The following is a 25,450-nucleotide window of genomic DNA, read 5'->3' on the forward strand; positions in this document are numbered from 1 at the left end:
TGATGGTGCTTCTCTCCGTGGGCTGATAGTACTTCTCTCCGTGCGCTGATAGTGCTTCTCTCCATGTGCTGAGAGTACTTCTCTCTGTGGGCTGATAGTGCTTCTCTCCATGGGCTGATAGTGCTTCTCTCCATGGGCTGATAGTACTTCTCTCCATGGGCTGATAGTACTTCTCTCTGTGGGCTGATAGTACTTCTCTCCATGAGCTGATAGTACTTGTCTCCGTGGGCTGATAGTACTTCTCTCCATGGGCTGATAGTGCTTCTCTCCATGAGCTGATAGTACTTCTCTCTGTGGGCTGAGAGTACTTCTCTCCGTGTCTCCGTGGGCTGATAGTGCTTCTCTCTGTGGGCTGATAGTGCTTCTCTCCGTGGGCTGATAGTGCTTCTCTCCGTGGGCTGATAGTACTTCTCTCTGTGGGCTGATAGTACTTCTCTCCGTGGGCTGATAGTACTTCTCTCTGTGGGCTGATAGTGCTTCTCTCCATGGGCTGATAGTACTTCTCTCCGTGGGCTGATAGTGCTTCTCTCCGTGGGCTGATAGTACTTCTCTCCGTGGGCTGATAGTACTTCTCTCCGTGGGCTGATAGTACTTCTCTCCGTGGGCTGATAGTGCTTCTCTCCGTGGGCTGATAGTACTTCTCTCCGTGGGCTGATAGTGCTTCTCTCCGTGGGCTGATAGTGCTTCTCTCCATGGGCTGATAGTGCTTCTCTCCGTGGGCTGATAGTGCTTCTCTCCATGGGCTGATATTTCTTCTCTCCATGGGCTGATAGTGCTTCTCTCCGTGGGCTGATAGTACTTCTCTCCGTGGGCTGATAGTGCTTCTCTCTGTGGGCTGATAGTGCTTCTCTCCGTGGGCTGATAGTACTTCTCTCCATGGGCTGATAGTGCTTCTCTCCATGGGCTGATAGTGCTTCTCTCCATGGGCTGATAGTACTTCTCTCCATGGGCTGATAGTGCTTCTCTCCGTGGGCTGATAGTGCTTCTCTCCGTGGGCTGATAGTGCTTCTCTCCATGGGCTGATAGTACTTCTCTCCGTGGGCTGATAGTACTTCTCTCCATGGGCTGATAGTACTTCTCTCCATGGGCTGATAGTGCTTCTCTCCATGGGCTGATAGTACTTCTCTCCATGGGCTGATAGTGCTTCTCTCCGTGGGCTGATAGTGCTTCTCTCCGTGGGCTGATAGTGCTTCTCTCCGTGGGCTGATAGTGCTTCTCTCCGTGGGCTGATAGTGCTTCTCTCCATGGGCTGATAGTGCTTCTCTCCGTGGGCTGATAGTGCTTCTCTCCGTGGGCTGATAGTGCTTCTCTCCATGGGCTGATAGTGCTTCTCTCCGTGGGCTGATAGTGCTTCTCTCCGTGGGCTGATAGTGCTTCTCTCCATGGGCTGATAGTACTTCTCTCCATGGGCTGATAGTGCTTCTCTCCATGGGCTGATATTTCTTCTGCCTGGCAGTCCCATTCAGAGATGACTGAAATTCTTGTGAGAATATCATACTCTGGTATGTGTATAGTTTCTGTTTGACATATTATGTCTGCTCTGTCCCACAGAGGTTACATCGAGCAATGAACTCATCTTTCAATGACGATAAACTGCAGACTGTAGCCAAGCCAGAAGAAAGGTAACAACGTGTCCCTTCACATAAAAGCCGCACAGAAAAAGACTGTGGATTGACTGGTGATTTAAAGGTGGCAGTTTGACAGCGTGTGTCACTGGTTTTAATCACAGGGAAATATAATTGTCAGTGATGATAGCAAAGACACTATTCCCTACATAGTGCACTACTTTTGACCAGAACCCTATGGAATGTGGGGTCCAATCTTGGACACTTCGAAAACCTATTAGATGAATCACCTTACTAACTGACCGTGGAAAAGATCCTATCCATGTCATGTACCATGTCCAGTAATAGATAGAGAATCTAATTTATAAAAATAACTTTTAATGTGAGTAGATTACACACTATGAATTGAGTCAGTCTTGCATATCACTGTAAAATAAAGACCTGACAGACGCCTCACTTTATGTTGCGCTATTAGGTTAATGCATAGTCTTAGAAACGTGGCTCTCTGTCACAGGAGGCTGGTGGCATCTTATTTGGGGAGGACGGGCTCATGATAACGGTTGGAGAATAATTAGTGGAATGGTGTCAAATACATCCAACACATGGTTTCCATTTACTCCATTTCAGCTAATAGTATGAGCCCTCCTCCCCTCAGCAGCCTCCACTGGTCTCTGTACATTGTAGATTAGGTTCCCTGTTGGGGTTTTTATCAGCCACTGCCAAATTGAAAAAGTGGGAAAGAACTGCAGGGTGACCAGTGGCATATACAGAATACTGGAAAAAACAAGATCACAACGCCACAAATAAAATCTGTGTTTTTTTGTTCGACCCCAAGGTGCATCATGGGTAACAACCAACAACAACTACAGCCATGTGTACCATGGAACAGCTCCAACTGCAACAGGAGGAAGATCCCACCTCAGGAGTCCCTGCTAAATGTTCTGGAGTCTCCCCCCTGTGATTGCTCTCCTCCTCCTCCTCCTCCTCCTCCTCCTCCTCCCTCAGCCCCTCCACCTCCTGCCTCTCCTCCTTCTCCTCAGGTAGCATTGCCACCTCAAGCACAGAACACATTTTTAAAACACCTGTAAGAGCTATTTCCTGTATTCTAGAGCCTTAATTAATTCAAATAAAGCTAGTCAATACAAGTAGTTACGATTTATTCATAATGGATTGATCAAATGAGGTCATTTTAAAAATAAATAAAATAATTTATCTAATTTGCCTTCAGAAAGCATTCAACCCCCTTGATTTTTTTGACATTTTGTTGTTTTACAGCCAGAATTTATCCCAAAATGTCAAAGTTAAATTGAGTTTTTAGTAATGTTTACAAATTTATAAAAAAATTAAAAGCTGAAATTAAGTGTCTCAATAAGTATTCAACCCCTTTGTTATGGCCTAAATAAGTTCAAGAGTAAGAATTTGCTTAACAAGTCATATAAATTGCATTGACTCACTCTGTGTGAAATAATAGTGTTTAACATGATTTTTTTAACGACTACCTCACCTCTGTACCCCACACATACAATCATATGTAAGGTCTCTCAGTCAATCAGTGCATTTCGAGCACAGATTCACAGATTCAACCAAAGTCCAGGGAGGTTTTCTGATGCCTGGCAAAGAAGGGCACCTATTGGTAGATGGGTAAAAAAAAAACCTGACAAAGGCATATCCCTTTTTATTTTACTTTTATTTACCTTAATTTAACCCTTTGAGCATGGTGAAGTTATTAGTTACCCTTTGGATGGTGTAGAGGCGGGAGTTTAACGGCTGGGAAAAGGAGAAAACTGAAGATGGATCAACAAAATTGTAGTTACTCCACAATACTAACCTAAATGACAGAGTCAAATGAAGGAAGCCCGTACAGAATACAATCATTCCAAAACATACATCCTGTTTCCAACAAGGCACTAAATTAATAGAGAATTACATTTTTGTCCTGAATACAAAGCGTTATGTTTTGTGCAAATCCAACAACACACTCTTCATATTTTCAAGCATCGTGGTGGCTGCATCATGTTATGGGTATGCTTGTCATTTTTCTGCACAGGCAAAATCCTAGAGTAAAACTTCATTCCCCTTTTGAGCAGGACAATAACCTAAAACACAAGGACAAATCTACACTGCTTACCAAGACAATATTGAATGTTCCTGAGTGGCCTAGTTACAATTTACTGGCTTGAATCTATGGCAAGACGTGTCCAGCAAAGATTATCAACCAACTTGACAGAGCTTGAAGAATTTTTTAAAGATTGATTTTTTAAATTTTTTAATTTTACCTTTATTTAACTAGGTAAGTCAGTTAAGAACAAATTCTTATTTTCAATGACAGCCTAGAAACAGTTCAGGGGCAGAACGACTTGTCAGCTCGGGGGTTTGAACTTGCAACCTTCCGGTTACTAGTCCAACGCTCTAACCACTAGGCTACCCTGCCGCCCCATTGATGGGCAAATATTGTACAATCCAGGTGTGCAAAGCTCTTAGAGACTCACAGCTATAATTGCTGACAGGTGTTTCTAACCTAATCAAGAGATCTTATTGTTTTATTTTTTATATTTTAGACATTTTTTCAATTTCTCCTCAACTTTCACATTATTTTTCAATTTTTGTGTAGATTTAAATTAAATCCCACTTTGTAAAGTAACAAAATGTGGAAAAAAGTCCAGGGGGTTGAATACTCTCTGAAGCACTGCAATTTATATTTTGATTGACGGGATTGGGTGTCCAAATGTATCTTATTTTGTCCTCTTCCTCCACAGGTGAAGAGCCTAGTCCCCCGGCAGGCAACATCTAACGGGAGGACAGACCAGGTGGGTCTGCAGGCCAGGACCAGGCAGGAGCTGTCAGAGCTGGAGACACACATCACCATCATCAAACAACAGCTGCACATCGCCATGATGAAGAAGAGGGAGCTGGAGCAACCAGGAGAAACACATGACAGAGTAGAGACTGATACCAGGAGAAACACATGACAGAGTAGAGACTGATACCAGGAGAAACACATGACAGAGTAGAGACTGATACCAGGAGAAACACATGACAGAGTAGAGACTGATACCAGGAGAAACACATGACAGAGTAGAGACTGATACCAGGAGAAACACATGACAGAGTAGAGACTGATACCAGGAGAAACACATGACAGAGTAGAGACTGATACCAGCAGAAACACAACATGACAGAGTAGAGACTGATACCAGCAGAAACACATGACAGAGTAGAGACTGATACCAGCAGAAACACAACATGACAGAGTAGAGACTGGTACCAGCAGAAACAACATGACAGAGTAGAGACTGATACCAGGAGAAACACAACATGACAGAGTAGAGACTGATACCAGCAGAAACAACATGACAGAGTAGAGACTGATACCAGCAGAAACACAACATGACAGAGTAGACTGATACCAGGAGAAACACAACATGACAGAGTAGAGACTGATACCAGCAGAAAACAACATGACAGAGTAGAGACTGATACCAGGCAGAAACACAACATGACAGAGTAGAGACTGGTACCAGCAGAAACACAACATGACAGAGTAGAGACTGATACCAGCAGAAACACAGACTTGACAGAGTAGAGACTGGTACCAGCAGAAACACAACATGACAGAGTAGAGACTGGTACCAGCAGAAACACAACATGACAGAGTAGAGACTGATACCAACAGAAACACAACATGACAGAGACTGGTACCAGCAGAAACACAACATGACAGAGTAGAGACTGATACCAGCAGAAACACAACATGACAGAGTAGAGACTGATACCAGCAGAAACACAACATGACAGAGTAGAGACTGATACCAGCAGAAACACATGACAGAGTAGAGACTGGTACCAGCAGAAACACAACATGACAGAGTAGAGACTGATACCAGCAGAAACACAATATGACAGAGTAGAGACTGGTACCAGCAGAAACACAACATGACAGAGTAGAGACTGATACCAGCAGAAACACAACATGACAAAGTAGAGACTGGTACCAGCAGAAACACAACATGACAGAGTAGAGGATTGGTACCAGCAGAAACACAACATGACAGAGTAGAGACTGATACCAGCAGAAACACAACATGACAGAGTAGAGACTGATACCAGCAGAAACACAACATGACAGAGTAGAGACTGATACCAGCAGAAACACAACATGACAGAGTAGAGACTGATACCAGCAGAAACACAACATGACAGAGTAGAGACTGATACCAGGAGAAACACAACATGACAGAGTAGAGACTGGTACCAGCAGAAACACAACATGACAGAGTAGAGACTGGTACCAGCAGAAACACAACATGACAGAGTAGAGACTGATACCAGCAGAAACACAACATGACAGAGTAGAGACTGGTACCAGCAGAAACACAACATGACAGAGTAGAGACTGATACCAGGAGAAACACATGACAGAGTAGAGACTGATACTAGGAGAAACACAACATGACAGAGTAGAGACTGATACCAGGAGAAACACATGACAGAGTAGAGACTGATACCAGGAGAAACACAACATGACAGAGTAGAGACTGGTACCAGCAGAAACACAACATGACAGAGTAGAGACTGATACCAGCAGAAACACAACATGACAGAGTAGAGACTGGTACCAGCAGAGAACCACAACATGACAGAGTAGAGACTGATACCAGCAGAAACAACATGACAGAGTAGAGACTGATACCAGGAGAAACACATGACAGAGTAGAGACTGATACCAGGAGAAACACATGACAGAGTAGAGACTGATACCAGGAGAAACACATGACAGAGTAGAGACTGATACCAGGAGAAACACATGACAGAGTAGAGACTGATACCAGCAGAAACACAAAATGACAGAGTAGAGACTGGTACCAGCAGAAACACAACATGACAGAGTAGAGACTGATACCAACAGAAACACAACATGACAGAGTAGAGACTGGTACCAGCAGAAACACAATATGACAGAGTAGAGACTGGTACCAGCAGAAACACAACATGACAGAGTAGAGACTGATACCAGCAGAAACACAACATGACAAAGTAGAGACTGGTACCAGCAGAAACACAACATGACGGAGTAGAGGATTGGTACCAGCAGAAACACAACATGACAGAGTAGAGACTGATACCAGCAGAAACACAACATGACAGAGTAGAGACTGATACCAGCAGAAACAACATGACAGACATGACAGAGTAGAGACTGATACCAGCAGAAACACAACATGACAGAGTACCAGCAGATGACTAGAGGTACCAGCAGAAACACAACATGACAGAGTAGATGACAGATTGGTACCAGCAGAAACACAACATGACAGAGTAGAGACTGATACCAGCAGAAACACAACATGACAGAGTAGAGACTGATACCAGCAGAAACACAACATGACAGAGTAGAGACTGGTACCAACAGAAACACAACATGACAGAGTAGAGACTGATACCAGCAGAAACACAACATGACAGAGTAGAGACTGGTACCAGCAGAAACACAACATGACAGAGTAGAGACTGGTACCAGCAGAAACACAACATGACAGAGTAGAGACTGGTACCAGCAGAAACACAACATGACAGAGTAGAGACTGATACCAGCAGAAACACAACATGACAGAGTAGAGACTGGTACCAGCAGAAACACAACATGACAGAGTAGAGACTGGTACCAGCAGAAACACAACATGACAGAGTAGAGACTGATACCAGCAGAAACACAACATGACAGAGTAGAGACTGGTACCAGCAGAAACACAACATGACAGAGTAGAGACTGATACCAGACAGAGTAGAGAGAAACACAACATGACAGAGTAGAGAGTAGAGACTGGTACCAGCAGAAACACAACATGACAGAGTAGAGACTGATACAGCAGAAACACAACATGACAGAGTAGAGACTGGTACCAGCAGAAACACAACATGACAGAGTAGAGACTGGTACCAGCAGAAACACAACATGACAGAGTAGAGACTGATACCAGCAGAAACACAACATGACAGAGTAGAGACTGATACCAGCAGAAACACAACATGACAGAGTAGAGACTGATACCAGCAGAAACACAACATGACAGAGTAGAGACTGATACCAGCAGAAACACAACATGACAAAGTAGAGACTGGTACCAGCAGAAACACAACATGACAGAGTAGAGACTGGTACCAGCAGAAACACAACATGACAGAGTAGAGGATTGGTACCAGCAGAAACACAACATGACAGAGTAGAGACTGGTACCAGCAGAAACACAACTTGACAGAGTAGAGACTGGTACCAGCAGAAACACAACATGACAGAGTAGAGACTGGTAGCAGCAGAAACACAACATGACAGAGTAGAGACTGGTACCAGCAGAAACACAACATGACAGAGTAGAGACTGATACCAGCAGAAACACAACATGACAGAGTAGAGACTGGTACCAGCAGAAACACAACATGACAGAGTAGAGACTGGTACCAGCAGAAACACAACATGACAGAGTAGAGACTGATACCAGCAGAAACACAACATGACAGAGTAGAGACTGATACCAGCAGAAACACAACATGACAGAGTAGAGACTGGTACCAGCAGAAACACAACATGACAGACTGGTACCAGCAGACTGATACCCAGAAAACAACAGAAACACAACATGACAGAGTAGAGACTGGTACCATACCAGAAACACAACATGACAGAGTAGAGACTGGTACCAGCAGAAACACAACATGACAGAGTAGAGACTGGTACCAGCAGAAACACAACATGACAGAGTAGAGACTGATACCAGCAGAAACACAACATGACAGAGTAGAGACTGGTACCAGCAGAAACACAACATGACAGAGTAGAGACTGGTACCAGCAGAAACACACATGACAGAGTAGAGACTGTACCAGCAGAAACACAACATGACAGAGTAGAGACTGATACCAGCAGAAACACAACATGACAGAGTAGAGACTGGTACCAGCAGAAACACAACATGACAGAGTAGAGACTGATACCAGCAGAAACACAACATGACAGAGTAGAGACTGATACCAGCAGAAACACAACATGACAGAGTAGAGACTGATACCAGCAGAAACACAACATGACAGAGTAGAGACTGATACCAGACAGAAACACAACATGACAGAGTAGAGACTGGTACCAGCAGAAACACAACATGACAGAGTAGAGACTGGTACCAGCAGAAACACAACATGACAGAGTAGAGACTGATACCAGCAGAAACACAACATGACAGAGTAGAGACTGATACCAGCAGAAACACAACATGACATGACAGTAGAGACTGGTACCAGCAGAAACACAACATGACAGAGTAGAGACTGATACCAGCAGAAACACAACATGACAGAGTAGAGACTGATACCAGCAGAAACACAACATGACAGAGTAGAGACTGGTACCAGCAGAAACACAACATGACAGAGTAGAGACTGATACCAGCAGAAACACAACATGACAGAGTAGAGACTGGTACCAGCAGAAACACAACATGACAGAGTAGAGACTGGTACCAGCAGAAACACATGACAGAGTAGAGACTGACAGCAGAAACACAACATAGAGACTGGTACCAGCAGAAACACAACATGACAGAGTAGAGACTGGTACCAGCAGAAACACAACATGACAGAGTAGAGACTGATACCAGCAGAAACACAACATGACAGAGTAGAGACTGATACCAACAGAAACACATGACATGACAGAGTAGAGACTGGTACCAGCAGAAACACAACATGACAGAGTAGAGACTGATACCAGCAGAAACACAACATGACAGAGTAGAGACTGATACCAGCAGAAACACAACATGACAGAGTAGAGACTGATACCAGCAGAAACACAACATGACAGAGTAGAGACTGGTACCAGCAGAAACACAACATGACAGAGTAGAGACTGGTACCAGCAGAAACACAACATGACAGAGTAGAGACTGATACCAGCAGAAACACAACATGACAGAGTAGAGACTGGTACCAGCAGAAACACAACATGACAGAGTAGAGACTGATACCAGCAGAAACACAACATGACAGAGTAGAGAGACAGAAACACAACATGACAGAGAAACACAACATGACAGAGTAGAGACTGATACCAGCAGAAACACAACATGACAGAGTAGAGACTGGTACCAGCAGAAACACAACATGACAGAGTAGAGACTGATACCAGCAGAAACACAACATGACAGAGTAGAGACTGATACCAGCAGAAACACAACATGACAGAGTAGAGACTGATACCAGCAGAAACACAACATGACAGAGTAGAGACTGGTACCAGCAGAAACACAACATGACAGAGTAGAGACTGATACCAGCAGAAACACAACATGACAGAGTAGAGACTGGTACCAGCAGAAACACAACATGACAGAGTAGAGACTGGTACCATGCAGAAACACAACATGACAGCAGAAACACAACATGACAGAGAGACTGGTACCAGCAGAAACACAACATGACAGAGTAGAGACTGGTACCAGCAGAAACACACCAGCAGAAACACAACATGACAGAGTAGAGACTGATACCAGCAGAAACACAACATGACAGAGTAGAGACTGATACCAGCAGAAACACAACATGACAGAGTAGAGACTGGTACCAGCAGAAACACAACATGACAGAGTAGAGACTGATACCAGCAGAAACACAACATGACAGAGTAGAGACTGATACCAGCAGAAACACAACATGACAGAGTAGAGACTGATACCAGCAGAAACACAACATGACAGAGTAGAGACTGGTACCAGCAGAAACACAACATGACAGAGTAGAGACTGGTACCAGCAGAAACACAACATGACAGAGTAGAGACTGATACCAGCAGAAACACAACATGACAGAGTAGAGACTGGTACCAGCAGAAACACAACATGACAGAGTAGAGACTGATACCAGCAGAAACACAACATGACAGAGTAGAGACTGATACCAGCAGAAACACAACATGACAGAGACTGATACCAGCAGAAACACAACATGACAGAGTAGAGACTGATACCAGCAGAAACACAACATGACAGAGTAGAGACTGATACCAGCAGAAACACAACATGACAGAGTAGAGACTGATACCAGCAGAAACACAACATGACAGAGTAGAGACTGATACCAGCAGAAACACAACATGACAGAGTAGAGACTGATACCAGCAGAAACACAACATGACAGAGTAGAGACTGATACCAGCAGAAACACAACATGACAGAGTAGAGACTGGTACCAGCAGAAACACAACATGACAGAGTAGAGACTGATACCAGCAGAAACACAACATGACAGAGTAGAGACTGATACCAGCAGAAACACAACATGACAAAGTAGAGACTGGTACCAGCAGAAACACAACATGACAGAGTAGAGACTGGTACCAGCAGAAACACAACATGACAGAGTAGAGGACTGGTACCAGCAGAAACACAACATGACAGAGTAGAGACTGGTACCAGCAGAAACACAACTTGACAGAGTAGAGACTGATACCAGCAGAAACACAACATGACAGAGTACACATGACAGAGTAGAGACTGATACCAGCAGAAACACAACATGACAGAGTAGAGACTGGTACCAGCAGAAACACAACATGACAGAGTAGAGACTGATACCAGCAGAAACACAACATGACAGAGAGTACCAGCAGAAACACAACATGACTAGAGGTACCAGCAGAAACACAACATGACAGAGTACCAGCAGAAACACAACATGACTAGAGACTGATACCAGCAGAAACACAACATGACAGAGTAGAGACTGATACCAGCAGAAACACAACATGACAGAGTAGAGACTGGTACCAGCAGAAACACAACATGACAGAGTAGAGACTGGTACATGACAGCAGAAACACAACATGACAGAGTAGAGACTGATACCAGCAGAAACACAACATGACAGAGTAGAGACTGATACCAGCAGAAACACAACATGACAGAGTAGAGACTGGTACCAGCAGAAACACAACATGACAGAGAGTACCAGAGACTAGAGACTGATACCAGCAGAAACACAACATGACAGAGTAGAGACTGGTACCAGCAGAAACACAACATGACAGAGTAGAGACTGATACCAGCAGAAACACAACATGACAGAGTAGAGACTGATACCAGCAGAAACACAACATGACAGAGTAGAGACTGATACCAGCAGAAACACCATGACAGAGTAGAGAAACACAACATGACAGAGTAGAGACTGGTACCAGCAGAAACACAACATGACAGAGTAGAGACTGATACCAGCAGAAACACAACATGACAGAGTAGAGACTGATACCAGCAGAAACACAACATGACAGAGATACCAGCAGAAGAGACTGATACCAGCAGAAACACAACATGACAGAGTAGAGACTGATACCAGGAGAAACACATGACAGAGTAGAGACTGGTACCAGCAGAAACACAACATGACAGAGTAGAGACTGATACCAGCAGAAACACAACATGACAGAGTAGAGACTGATACCAGCAGAAACACATGACAGAGTAGAGACTGATACCAGCAGAAACACAACATGACAGAGTAGAGACTGATACCAGCAGAAACACAACATGACAGAGCAGAGACTGATACCAGCAGAAACACAACATGACAGAGTAGAGACTGGTACCAGCAGAAACACAACATGACAGAGTAAAGAGACTGATACCAGCAGAAACACATGACAGAGTAGAGACTGATACCAGCAGAAACACAACATGACAGAGTAGAGACTGGTACCAGCAGAAACACAACTTGACAGAGTAGAGACTGATACCAGCAGAAACACAACATGACAGAGTAGAGACTGGTACCAGCAGAAACACAACTTGACAGAGTAGAGACTGATACCAGCATAACAGAAACACAACATGACAGAGTAGAGACTGATACCAGCAGAAACACAACATGACAGAGTAGAGACTGGTACCACCAGCAGAAACACAACTGATACCAGCAGAAACACAACATGACAGAGTAGAGACTGATACCAGCAGAAACACAACATGACAGAGTAGAGACTGGTACCAGCAGAAACACAACAGCAGAAACACAACATGACAGAGTAGAGACTGATACCAGCAGAAACACAACATGACAGAGTAGAGACTGGTACCAGCAGAAACACAACATGACAGAGTAGAGACTGATACCAACAGAAACACAACATGACAGAGTAGAGACTGATACCAGCAGAAACACAACATGACAGAGTAGAGACTGATACCAGCAGAAACACAACATGACAGAGTAGAGACTGGTACCAGCAGAAACACAACATGACAGAGTAGAGACTGGTACCAGCAGAAACACAACATGACAGAGTAGAGACTGATACCAGCAGAAACACAACATGACAGAGTAGAGACTGATACCAGCAGAAACACATGACAGAGTAGAGACTGATACCAGCAGAAACACAACATGACAGAGTAGAGACTGGTACCAGCAGAAAACACAACTTGACAGAGTAGAGACTGATACCAGCAGAAACACAACATGACAGAGTAGAGACTGATACCAGCAGAAACACAACATGAAAGAGTAGAGACTGGTACCAGCAGAAACACAACATGACAGAGTAGAGACTGGTACCAGCAGAAACACAACATGACAGAGTAGAGACTGGTACCAGCAGAAACACAACATGACAGAGTAGAGACTGATACCAGCAGAAACACAACATGACAGAGTAGAGACTGGTACCAGCAGAAACACAACATGACAGAGTAGAGACTGGTACCAGCAGAAACACAACATGACAGAGTAGAGACTGGTACCAGCAGAAACACAACATGACAGAGTAGAGACTGTACCAGCAGAAACACACATGACAGAGTAGAGACTGATACCAGCAGAAACACAACATGACAGAGTAGAGACTGATACCAGCAGAAACACAACATGACAGAGTAGAGACTGATACCAGCAGAAACACAACATGACAGAGTAGAGACTGGTACCAGCAGAAACCACAGAAAACATGACAGAGTAGAGACTGAAACATACATGACAGACAGAAACACAACATGACAGAGTAGAGACTGGTACCAGCAGAAACACAACATGACAGAGTAGAGACTGATACCAGCAGAAACACAACATGACAGAGTAGAGAGAGACTGATACCAGCAGAAACACAACATGACAGAGTAGAGACTGATACCAGCAGAAACACAACATGACAGAGTAGAGACTGGTACCAGCAGAAACACAACATGACAGAGTAGAGACTGATACCAGCAGAAACACAACATGACAGAGTAGAGACTGGTACCAGCAGAAACACAACATGACAGAGTAGAGACTGGTACCAGCAGAAACACAACATGACAGAGTAGAGACTGGTACCAGCAGAAACACAACATGACAGAGTAGAGACTGGTAGCAGCAGAAACACAACTTGACAGAGTAGAGACTGATACCAGCAGAAACACAACATGACAGAGTAGAGACTGATACCAGCAGAAACACAACATGACAGAGTAGAGACTGATACCAGCAGAAAACAACATGACAGAGTAGAGACTGATACCAGCAGAAACACACATGACAGAGTAGAGACTGATACCAGCAGAAACACAACATGACATAGTAGAGACTGATACCAGCAGAAAACACATGACAGAGTAGAGACTGATACCAGCAGAAACACAACATGACAGAGTAGAGACTGGTACCAGCAGAAACACAACATGACAGAGTAGAGACTGGTACCAGCAGAAACACAACATGACACTGGTACCAGCAGAAACACAACATGAGAGACTGGTACCAGCAGAAACACAACATGACAGAGTAGAGACTGGTACCAGCAGAAACACAACATGACAGAGTAGAGACTGGTACCAGCAGAAACACAACATGACAGAGTAGAGACTACCAGGTACCAGACAGAAACACAACATGACAGAGTAGAGACTGATACCAGCAGAAACACATGACAGAGTAAAGAGACTGATACCAGCAGAAACACAACATGACAGAGTAGAGACTGATACCAGCAGAAACACAACATGACAGAGCAGAGACTGATACCAGCAGAAACACAACATGACAGAGTAGAGACTGGTACCAGCAGAAACACAACATGACAGAGTAAAGAGACTGATACCAGCAGAAACACAACATGACATAGTAGAGACTGGTACCAGCAGAAACACAACATGACAGAGTAGAGACTGGTACCAGCAGAAACACAACATGACAGAGTAGAGACTGATACCAGGAGAAACACAACATGACAGAGTAGAGACTGATACCAGCAGAAACACAACATGACAGAGTAGAGACTGATACCAGCAGAAACACAACATGACAAAGTAGAGACTGGTACCAGCAGAAACACAACATGACAGAGTAGAGACTGGTACCAGCAGAAACACAACATGACAGAGTAGAGGATTGGTACCAGCAGAAACACAACATGACAGAGTAGAGACTGGTACCAACAGAACCACAACATGACAGAGTAGAGACTGGTACCAGCAGAAACACAACATGACAGAGTAGAGACTGGTACCAGCAGAAACACAACATGACAGAGTAGAGACTGATACCAACAGAAACACAACATGACAGAGTAGAGACTGGTACCAGCAGAAACACAACATGACAGAGTAGAGACTGGTACCAGCAGAAACACAACATGACAGAGTAGAGACTAATACCAGCAGAAACACAACATGACAGAGTAGAGACTGATACCAGCAGAAACACAACATGACAGAGTAGAGACTGATACCAGCAGAAACACAACATGACAGAGTAGAGACTGGTACCAGCAGAAACACAACATGACAGAGTAGAGACTGTACCAGCAGAAACACAACATGACAGAGTAGAGACTGGTACCAGCAGAAACACAACATGACAGAGTAGAGACTGGTACCAGCAGAAACACAACATGACAGAGTAGAGACTGGTACCAGCAGAAACACAACATGACAGAGTAGAGACTGGTGCAGAAACACAACATGACAGAGTAGAGACTGGTACCAGCAGAAACACAACATGACAGCAGAAACACAACATGACAGAGTAGAGACTGGTACCAGCAGAAACACAACATGACAGAGTAGAGACTGGTAGCAGCAGAAACACAACTTGACAGAGTAGAGACTGATACCAGCAGAAACACAACATGACAGAGTAGAGACTGATACCAGCAGAAACACAACATGACAGAGTAGAGACTGATACCAGCAGAAACACATGACAGAGTAGAGACTCGTACCAGCAGAAACACAACATGACAGAGTAGAGACTGATACCAGCAGAAACACATGACAGAGTAGAGACTCGTACCAGCAGAAACACAACATGACAGAGTAGACACTGGTGCCACCAGAAACTGGTAGGGGCGGCAGGTTAGCCTAGTGGTTAGAGCGTTGGACTAGTAACCGGAAGGTTGTGAGTTCAAACCCCCGAGCTGACAAGGTACAAATCTGTCGTTCTGCCCCTGAACAGGCAGTTAACCCACTGTTCCTAGACCGTCATTGAAAATAAGAATTTGTTCTTAACTGACTTTACTAGTTAAATAAAGGTAAAATAAAGAAATACAACATCGCTGAGTAGAGGACTGGTCTGGTCACAAAATGACTGACAATTTGATAGCATGAGGGAAGATATTTTAAACTCTGTTACACTGGTACCAGCAGACACACAGGAACACTGAGTCCGAGAGCAGCATAGAGGACCAGCAGTAGGACAACTAGTCTGAGACCCAGAGACCAGCCAGACTCACCCAAAACCCAGGCCCAGCGCCCTCTCCCCAGACCCAGAAACCCAAACCGAGAGTCCTATATCCAGATACCTCTACTCAGACCCAGAGCCCTATACCCAGAGCCCTATATCCAGACACCCAGTGCCCTATACCCAGATCCAGAGCCCTATACCCAGCCCCAGAGCTCTCTACCCAGACAATCAGACCCAGAGCCCTCTACCTAGACCCCTATACCCAGACCCAGAGCCCTATACCCAGCCCCAGAGCTCTCTACCCAGACACCTCTACCCAGACCCAGAGCCCTCTACCCTGACCCAGAGCCCTATACCCAGACACCCAGAGCCCTGTACCCAGACAATCACACCCAGAGCCCTGTACCCAGACAATCAGACCCAGAGCCCTATACCCAGACACCCAGAGCCCTGTACCCAGACACCCAGAGCCCTCTACCCAGACCCAGTGCCCTATACCCAGACACCCAGAGCCCTGTACCCAGACACCTAGACCCAGAGCCCTATACCCAGACACCCAGACCCAGTGCCCTATACCCAGACACCCAGAGCCCTGTACCCAGACACCTAGACCCAGAGCCCTGTACCCAGACACCCAGAGCCCTCTACCCTGACCCAGAGCCCTCTACCCAGACACCCAGAGCCCTGTACCCAGACAATCAGACCTAGAGCCCTATACCCAGACACCCAGACCCAGAGCCCTCTACCCAGACACCCAGAGCCCTTTACCTAGACAATCAGACTCATAGCCCTACCCAGACACCCAGACCCAGAGCCCTCTACCCAGACACCCAGACCCAGAGCCCTCTACCCAGACACCCAGAGCCCTATACCCAGACACCCAGACCCAGAGCCCTCTACCCAGACACCCAGAGCCCTTTACCTAGACAATCAGACTCATAGCCCTGTACCCAGACACCCAGACCCAGAGCCCTCTACCCAGACACCCAGAGCCCTATACCCAGACACCCAGACCCAGAGCCCTCTACCCAGACACCCAGAGCCCTTTACCTAGACAATCAGACTCATAGCCCTGTACCCAGACAATCAGACCTAGAGCCCTGTACCTGGACAATCAGACCCAGAACCCTGTACCCAGACACCTAGACCCAGATCCAGACACCCAGACCCAGAGCCCTCTACCCAGACCCAGAGCCCTGTACCAGAGGAACATGGTGTGTCCTGATCCCTGGAACCGTCTGCTCTCCATCTCCAACCAACCTCCAAGCTCTCTGACAGGAGATAACCAGAGAACACTGTCTGTACCCAAAGCCTTGCTCCCGGTCCTGCAGTGGATTTGTTCAATAGATCTTCTAGTGGTCCCTTTACTTTACTATATTGAATCAGAACTTTTCCTCATGAATGCATTTACAGACTTACATTTCATTTAGATTTGTGAAAGATGTGGTTTTAGGGAGACAGAGTGTGACTGTGCCATAGAGGTGTGTTGATATCAGGTGGTGGTGAACATATGGAGAGCAGGATAGAGGTGTGAACATAGCTGTAGAAGTGTCAGGATGATGTATGTTAGCTGTAGAGGTGTCAGGATGATGTATGGAAGCTGTATATGTGTCAGGGTGATGTATGGTAGATGTAGAGGTGTCAGGATGATGTATGATAGCTGTAGAGGTGTCAGAATTATGTATTATAGCTGTAGGGGTGTCAGGATGATGTATGATAGCTGTAGAGGTGTCAGGGTGATCTATTATAGCTGTAGAGGTGTCAGGGTGATGTATGATAGCTGTAGAGGTGCCAGGATGATGTATGATAGCTGTAGAGGTGTCAAGGTGATGTATGATAGCTGTAGAGGTGTCAGGATGATAGCTGTAGGGGTGTCAGGGTTATGTATGATAGCTGTAGAGGTGTCAGGGTGATGTATGATAGCTGTAGAGGTGTCAGGATGATGTATGATAGCTGTAGAGGTGTCAGGATGATGTATGATAGCTGTAGAGGTGTCAGAATGATGTATGATAGCTGTAGAGGTGTCAGGATGATGTATGATAGCTGTAGAGGTGTCAGGATGATGTATGATAGCTGTAGAGGTGTCAGGATGATGTATGATAGCTGTAGAGGTGTCAGGATGATGTATGATAGCTGTAGAGGTGTCAGGATGATGTATGATAGCTGTAGAGGTGTCAGAATGATGTATGATAGCTGTAGAGGTGTCAGGATGATGTATGTTAGCTGTAGAGGTGTCAGGATGATGTATGATAGCTGTAGAGGTGTCAGGATGATGTATGATAGCTGTAGAGGTGTCAGGATGATGTATGATAGCTGTAGAGGTGTCAGGATGATGTATGATCGCTGTAGAGGTGTCAGAATGATGTATGATAGCTGTAGAGGTGTCAGAATGATGTATGATAGCTGTAGAGGTGTCAGGATGATAGCTGTAGAGGTGTCAGGATGATGTATGATAGCTGTAGAGGTGTCAGGATGATGTATGGTAGCTGTAGAGGTGTCAGAATGATGTATGATAGCTGTAGAGGTGTCAGGATGATAGCTGTAGAGGTGTGATGATGTATGGTAGCTGTAGAGGTGTCAGAATGATGTATGATAGCTGTAGACGTGTCGGGATGATGTATGATAGCTGTAGAGGTGTCAGAATGATGTATGATAGCTGTAGAGGTGTCGGGATGATGTATGATAGCTGTAGAGGTGTCAGAATGATGTATGATAGCTGTAGAGGTGTCAGGATGATGTATGATAGCTGTAGAGGTGTCAGAATGATGTATGATAGCTGTAGAGGTGTCGGGATGATGTATGATAGCTGTAGAGGTGTCAGGATGATGTATGATAGCTGTAGAGGTGTCAGAATGATGTATGATAGCTGTAGAGGTGTCAGAATGATGTATGATAGCTGTAGAGGTGTCAGGATGATGTATGATAGCTGTAGAGGTGTCAGGATGATGTATGATAGCTGTAGAGGTGTCAGGATGATGTATGATAGCTGTAGAGGTGTCAGGATGATGTATGATAGCTGTAGAGGTGTCAGAATGATGTATGATAGCTGTAGAGGTGTCAGGATGATAGCTGTAGAGGTGTCAGGATGATGTATGCAAGCTGTAGAGGTGTCAGGATGATGTATGATAGCTGTAGAGGTGTCAGGGTGATGTATGATAGCTGTAAACGTGTCAGGATGATAGCTGTAGAAATGTCAGGATGATGTATGATAGCTGTAGAGGTGTCAGGATGATATATGATAGCTGTAGAGGTGTCAGGGTGATGTATGATAGCTGTAGAGGTGTCAGGATGATGTATGGTAGCTGTAGAGGTGTCAGGGTGATCTATGATAGCTGTAGAGGTGTCAGGGTGATCTATGATAGCTGTGGAGGTGTCGGCTAGATGTATGATAGCTGTAGAGGTGTCAGGAAGATGTATGATAGCTGTAGAGGTGTCAGGATGATGTATGATAGCTGTAGAGGTGTCAGAATGATGTATGATAGCTGTAGAGGTGTCAGGATGATGTATGATAGCTGTAGAGGTGTCAGAATGATGTATGATAGCTGTAGAGGTGTCAGAATGATGTATGATAGCTGTAGAGGTGTCAGGATGATAGCTGTAGAGGTGTCAGGATGATGTATGATAGCTGTAGAGGTGTCAGGATGATATCTGTAGAAGTGTCAGGATGATGTATGCAAGCTGTAGAGGTGTCAGGATGATGTATGATAGCTGCAGAGGTGTCAGGGTGATGTATGGTAGCTGTAGAGGTGTCAGGGTGATCTATGATAGCTGTAGAGGTGTAAGAATGATGTATGTTAGCTGTAGAGGTGTCAGGATGATGTATGTTTGCTGTAGAGGTGTCAGGATGATGTATGATAGCTGTAGAGGTGTCAGAATGATGTATGATAGCTGTAGAGGTGTCAGGGTGATCTATGATAGCTGTAGAGGTGTCAGAATGATGTATGTTTGCTGTAGAGGTGTCAGGATGATGTATGATAGCTGTAGAGGTGTCAGAATGATGTATGATAGCTGTAGAGGTGTCAGGATGATGTATGATAGCTGTAGAGGTGTCAGGATGATGTATGATAGCTGTAGAGGTGTCGGGATGATGTATGATAGCTGTAGAGGTGTCAGGATGATGTACAATAGCTGTAGAGGTGTCAGAATGATGTATGATAGCTGTAGAGGTGTCAGAATGATGTATGATAGCTGTAGAGGTGTCAGAATGATGTATGATAGCTGTAGAGGTGTCAGAATGATGTATGATAGCTGTAGAGGTGTCAGGATGATGTATGATAGCTGTAGAGGTGTCAGGATGATGTATGATAGCTGTAGAGGTGTCAGGGTGATGTATGGTAGCTGTAGAGGTGTCAGGGTGATGTATGATAGCTGTAGAGGTGTCAGGATGATATCTGTAGAAGTGTCAGGATGATGTATGCAAGCTGTAGAGGTGTCAGGATGATGTATGATAGCTGTAGAGGTGTCAGGGTGATGTATGATAGCTGTAAACGTGTCAGGATGATAGCTGTAGAAATGTCAGGATGATGTATGATAGCTGTAGAGGTGTCAGGGTGATGTATGATAGCTGTAGAGGTGTCAGGGTGATGTATGATAGCTGTAGAGGTGTCAGGGTGATGTATGATAGCTGTAGAGGTGTCAGGATGATGTATGATAGCTGTAGAGGTGTCAGGATGATGTATGATAGCTGTAGAGGTGTCAGAATGATGTATGATAGTTGTAGAGGTGTCAGAATGATGTATGATAGCTGTAGAGGTGTCAGGATGATAGCTGTAGAGGTGTCAGGATGATGTATGATAGCTGTAGAGGTGTCAGGATGATGTATGATAGCTGTAGAGGTGTCAGGATGATAGCTTTAGAGGTGTCAGAATGATGTATGATAGCTGTAGAGGTGTCAGGATGATAGCTGTAGAGGTGTCAGGATGATGTATGATAGCTGTAGATGTGTCAGGATGATGTATGATAGCTGTAGAGGTGTCAGGAAGATGTATGATAGCTGTAGAGGTGTCAGGATGATAGCTGTAGAGGTGTCAGGATGATGTATGATAGCTGTAGATGTGTCAGGATGATGTATGATAGCTGTAGAGGTGTCAGGATGATGTATGATAGCTGTAGAGGTGTCAGGATGATGTATGATAGCTGTAGAGGTGTCAGAATGATGTATGATAGCTGTAGAGGTGTCAGGATGATGTATGATAGCTGTAGAGGTGTCAGGATGATAGCTTTAGAGGTGTCAGGATGATGTATGATAGCTGTAGAGGTGTCAGGATGATAGCTTTAGAGGTGTCAGAATGATGTATGATAGCTGTAGAGGTGTCAGGATGATAGCTGTAGAGGTGTCAGGGTGATGTATGATAGCTGTAGAGGTGTCAGGATGATGTATGATAGCTGTAGAGGTGTCAGGATGATAGCTGTAGAGGTGTCAGGATGATGTATGATAGCTGTAGAGGTGTCAGGATGATATCTGTAGAAGTGTCAGGATGATGTATGCAAGCTGTAGAGGTGTCAGGATGATGTATGATAGCTGCAGAGGTGTCAGGGTGATGTATGGTAGCTGTAGAGGTGTCAGGGTGATCTATGATAGCTGTAGAGGTGTAAGAATGATGTATGTTAGCTGTAGAGGTGTCAGGATGATGTATGTTTGCTGTAGAGGTGTCAGGATGATGTATGATAGCTGTAGAGGTGTCAGAATGATGTATGATAGCTGTAGAGGTGTCAGGGTGATCTATGATAGCTGTAGAGGTGTCAGAATGATGTATGTTTGCTGTAGAGGTGTCAGGATGATGTATGATAGCTGTAGAGGTGTCAGAATGATGTATGATAGCTGTAGAGGTGTCAGGATGATGTATGATAGCTGTAGAGGTGTCAGGATGATGTATGATAGCTGTAGAGGTGTCGGGATGATGTATGATAGCTGTAGAGGTGTCAGGATGATGTACAATAGCTGTAGAGGTGTCAGAATGATGTATGATAGCTGTAGAGGTGTCAGAATGATGTATGATAGCTGTAGAGGTGTCAGAATGATGTATGATAGCTGTAGAGGTGTCAGAATGATGTATGATAGCTGTAGAGGTGTCAGGATGATGTATGATAGCTGTAGAGGTGTCAGGATGATGTATGATAGCTGTAGAGGTGTCAGGGTGATGTATGGTAGCTGTAGAGGTGTCAGGGTGATGTATGATAGCTGTAGAGGTGTCAGGATGATATCTGTAGAAGTGTCAGGATGATGTATGCAAGCTGTAGAGGTGTCAGGATGATGTATGATAGCTGTAGAGGTGTCAGGGTGATGTATGATAGCTGTAAACGTGTCAGGATGATAGCTGTAGAAATGTCAGGATGATGTATGATAGCTGTAGAGGTGTCAGGGTGATGTATGATAGCTGTAGAGGTGTCAGGGTGATGTATGATAGCTGTAGAGGTGTCAGGGTGATGTATGATAGCTGTAGAGGTGTCAGGATGATGTATGATAGCTGTAGAGGTGTCAGGATGATGTATGATAGCTGTAGAGGTGTCAGAATGATGTATGATAGTTGTAGAGGTGTCAGAATGATGTATGATAGCTGTAGAGGTGTCAGGATGATAGCTGTAGAGGTGTCAGGATGATGTATGATAGCTGTAGAGGTGTCAGGATGATGTATGATAGCTGTAGAGGTGTCAGGATGATAGCTTTAGAGGTGTCAGAATGATGTATGATAGCTGTAGAGGTGTCAGGATGATAGCTGTAGAGGTGTCAGGATGATGTATGATAGCTGTAGATGTGTCAGGATGATGTATGATAGCTGTAGAGGTGTCAGGAAGATGTATGATAGCTGTAGAGGTGTCAGGATGATAGCTGTAGAGGTGTCAGGATGATGTATGATAGCTGTAGATGTGTCAGGATGATGTATGATAGCTGTAGAGGTGTCAGGAAGATGTATGATAGCTGTAGAGGTGTCAGGATGATGTATGATAGCTGTAGAGGTGTCAGAATGATGTATGATAGCTTTAGAGGTGTCAGAATGATGTATGATAGCTGTAGAGGTGTCAGGATGATAGCTGTAGAGGTGTCAGGATGATGTATGATAGCTGTAGAGGTGTCAGGATGATAGCTTTAGAGGTGTCAGAATGATGTATGATAGCTGTAGAGGTGTCAGGATGATAGCTGTAGAGGTGTCAGGGTGATGTATGATAGCTGTAGATGTGTCAGGATGATGTATGATAGCTGTAGAGGTGTCAGGGTGATGTATGGTAGCTGTAGAGGTGTCAGGATGATGTATGCAAGCTGTAGAGGTGTCAGGATGATGTATGATAGCTGTAGAGGTGTCAGGGTGATGTATGATAGCTGTAAACGTGTCAGGATGATAGCTCTAGAAATGTCAGGATGATGTATGATACTGTAGGGGTGTCAGGATGATAGCTGCAGAGGTGTCAGGATGATGTATGATACTGTAGGGGTGTCAGGATGATATATGATAGCTGTAGAGGTGTCAGGGTAATGTATGGTAGCTGTAGAGGTGTCAGGATGATATATGATAGCTGTAGAGGTGTCACGATGATAGCTGCAGAGGTGTCAGGATGATGTATGATAGCTGTAGTGGTGTCAGGGTGATGTATGGTAGCTGTAGAGGTGTCAGGGTGATCTATGATAGCTGTAGAGGTGTCAGGATGATAGCTGTAGTGGTGTCAGGGTGATGTATGACAGCTCTAATCACTGCATCTGACAACCTTCAACTAGAGGAGGATACCAGTCGACCCAGCACACCAGTCCATTCAGCAGTCCGCCCAGGTCAGCAATGCCCATTTGTCCCTCCCGGATAAATATGACGGGGTAGAGGATTGGTACCAGCACGCATCCCCATCTAAGTGGCTTCCTACTCAAGTGCTCCCTCTATTTTGCACAACAGATGGGAGGCCTCACCACCGAGAGGTCCCATGTTGCCATGGTTATTTTTCTGCTGACTAGGCGGGGGTTGGAGGGGGTTTCAGCCGTCTGGGAGAGAGGAGAGGAGGAGCTGGTTTCGTATGAGGGGTTCATGGCTCTGTTCAGATGTATCTTAGATCATCCACCGTAGAGAGGGGAGTGAGCTTCTATTCCAACTACGGCAAGATGAACAAACCGCTCACCTTCCAGACAGTAGCAGTATCCAGTGGATGGAATGAGCCGGCACCCCGTACGTTATTCAGAAGAGGACTGCGCAGGGAGGTCCAGACGCAACTGGCATGTCGAGACGACAACCTCTCCTTGGAGCCTGAACGACGCAGACGGAAACAGCTGGGGCTCTGTCCCTATTGTGGTCAAGGGGGGCACCAGCTTCAGCAGTGTCCGCTTACATCCCAACTCGGTATCCCTGGTCACATCTGTCCATTGATTTTGTCACTGATATCTGATGCTTTCACCACCATTTTGGATTCTCTAAATCCTGCCGTTTTATCCCCCTCTGGTCTCCAGGTCGCTAAGGCAGTGTTTCAGCAGGTCTTCTGGCATTATGGCCTTCCGGAGGACATCGTCTCCGACCGTTGCCCCCAATTCGCATCACGGACATGAAGAGCCTTCATGGAGAAGTTTGAGGTCACGGTCAGCCTCAGTCTAAAGGGCAGGTGGAGAGGATGAACCAGGAGCTGGGGAAGTTCCTGAGGAGCCACTGCCAGGACCGGCAGGGGGAGTGGGCCCAATTCCTTCCAGAGGCGGAGTACGCCCAGAATGTGTTACGTCACTCCTCCACCAGGCTGACTCCATTCCAGTGTGTTCTGGGTTGTCAGCCAGGTCCTGGCTCTGTTGACCCCGGGCCAGACCGAAGCTCCTCACCGTCCAATGTCAGGAGTAGAAGGATTGCCACTGCAGTTAAACTCCCGTGTTCCAACATGTTCTACCAGGAACCTCCCTGCAAGAAGCTGAACCCCGGTTTGTGGGGCCGTTCAAGGTTCTCCGAAGGGTCAACGAGGTGACGTATATATTACAGCTACCCAGTGACCACCATATCTTACCTTCCTTTCATGTCTCCCTTCTCAGGCCGGTGGTTCCTGGTCCCCTGGCTAAAGCTGTCCCCTCGTGGGGGGGGGATTCTGTCACATCTCCTCCCACTCTCCTTCGGCGCTCGACGTTGCCGATTTACAAATCACTGCCTCTGACGACCATCATTACGTACACCTGGCACCATCGTTACCCTAGCACCTCATTATGAGACTCATCTGGACTCCATCCCTTCCCC

At 45.3% G+C, this 25,450-nt stretch overlaps 2 protein-coding genes across 2 annotated transcripts in view; both read left to right on the forward strand.

The window, feature by feature from the left end:
* LOC118378790 (glutamate receptor ionotropic, NMDA 3A-like) overlaps positions 1 to 4,907 on the forward strand; it is a 115,588-nt gene extending 110,681 nt beyond the window's left edge. Inside the window, exons 9-11 of the mRNA XM_052526013.1 lie at positions 1,552 to 1,622; positions 2,401 to 2,605; positions 4,322 to 4,907. Coding sequence (XP_052381973.1) covers positions 1,552 to 1,622; positions 2,401 to 2,605; positions 4,322 to 4,534 — 489 coding nt within the window. The 3' untranslated portion in view covers positions 4,535 to 4,907. The remainder of the gene's footprint in view (positions 1 to 1,551; positions 1,623 to 2,400; positions 2,606 to 4,321) is intronic.
* A 13,327-nt stretch (positions 4,908 to 18,234) lies between these two features.
* On the forward strand, positions 18,235 to 23,651 carry LOC127931637 (uncharacterized). Its single transcript, XM_052524908.1, has 6 exons — positions 18,235 to 18,466; positions 19,080 to 19,199; positions 20,372 to 20,521; positions 22,065 to 22,454; positions 22,508 to 23,192; positions 23,283 to 23,651. The coding sequence occupies exons 1-5, from the start codon at positions 18,235 to 18,237 to the stop codon at positions 22,600 to 22,602; spliced, it is 987 nt and encodes a 328-aa protein (XP_052380868.1). The 3' UTR covers positions 22,603 to 23,192; positions 23,283 to 23,651.
* Positions 23,652 to 25,450: the final 1,799 nt, after the last annotated feature.

The sequence above is a fragment of the Oncorhynchus keta genome, chromosome 9 (assembly GCF_023373465.1).
Source record: "Oncorhynchus keta strain PuntledgeMale-10-30-2019 chromosome 9, Oket_V2, whole genome shotgun sequence".
Lineage (NCBI taxonomy): Eukaryota > Metazoa > Chordata > Actinopteri > Salmoniformes > Salmonidae > Oncorhynchus > Oncorhynchus keta.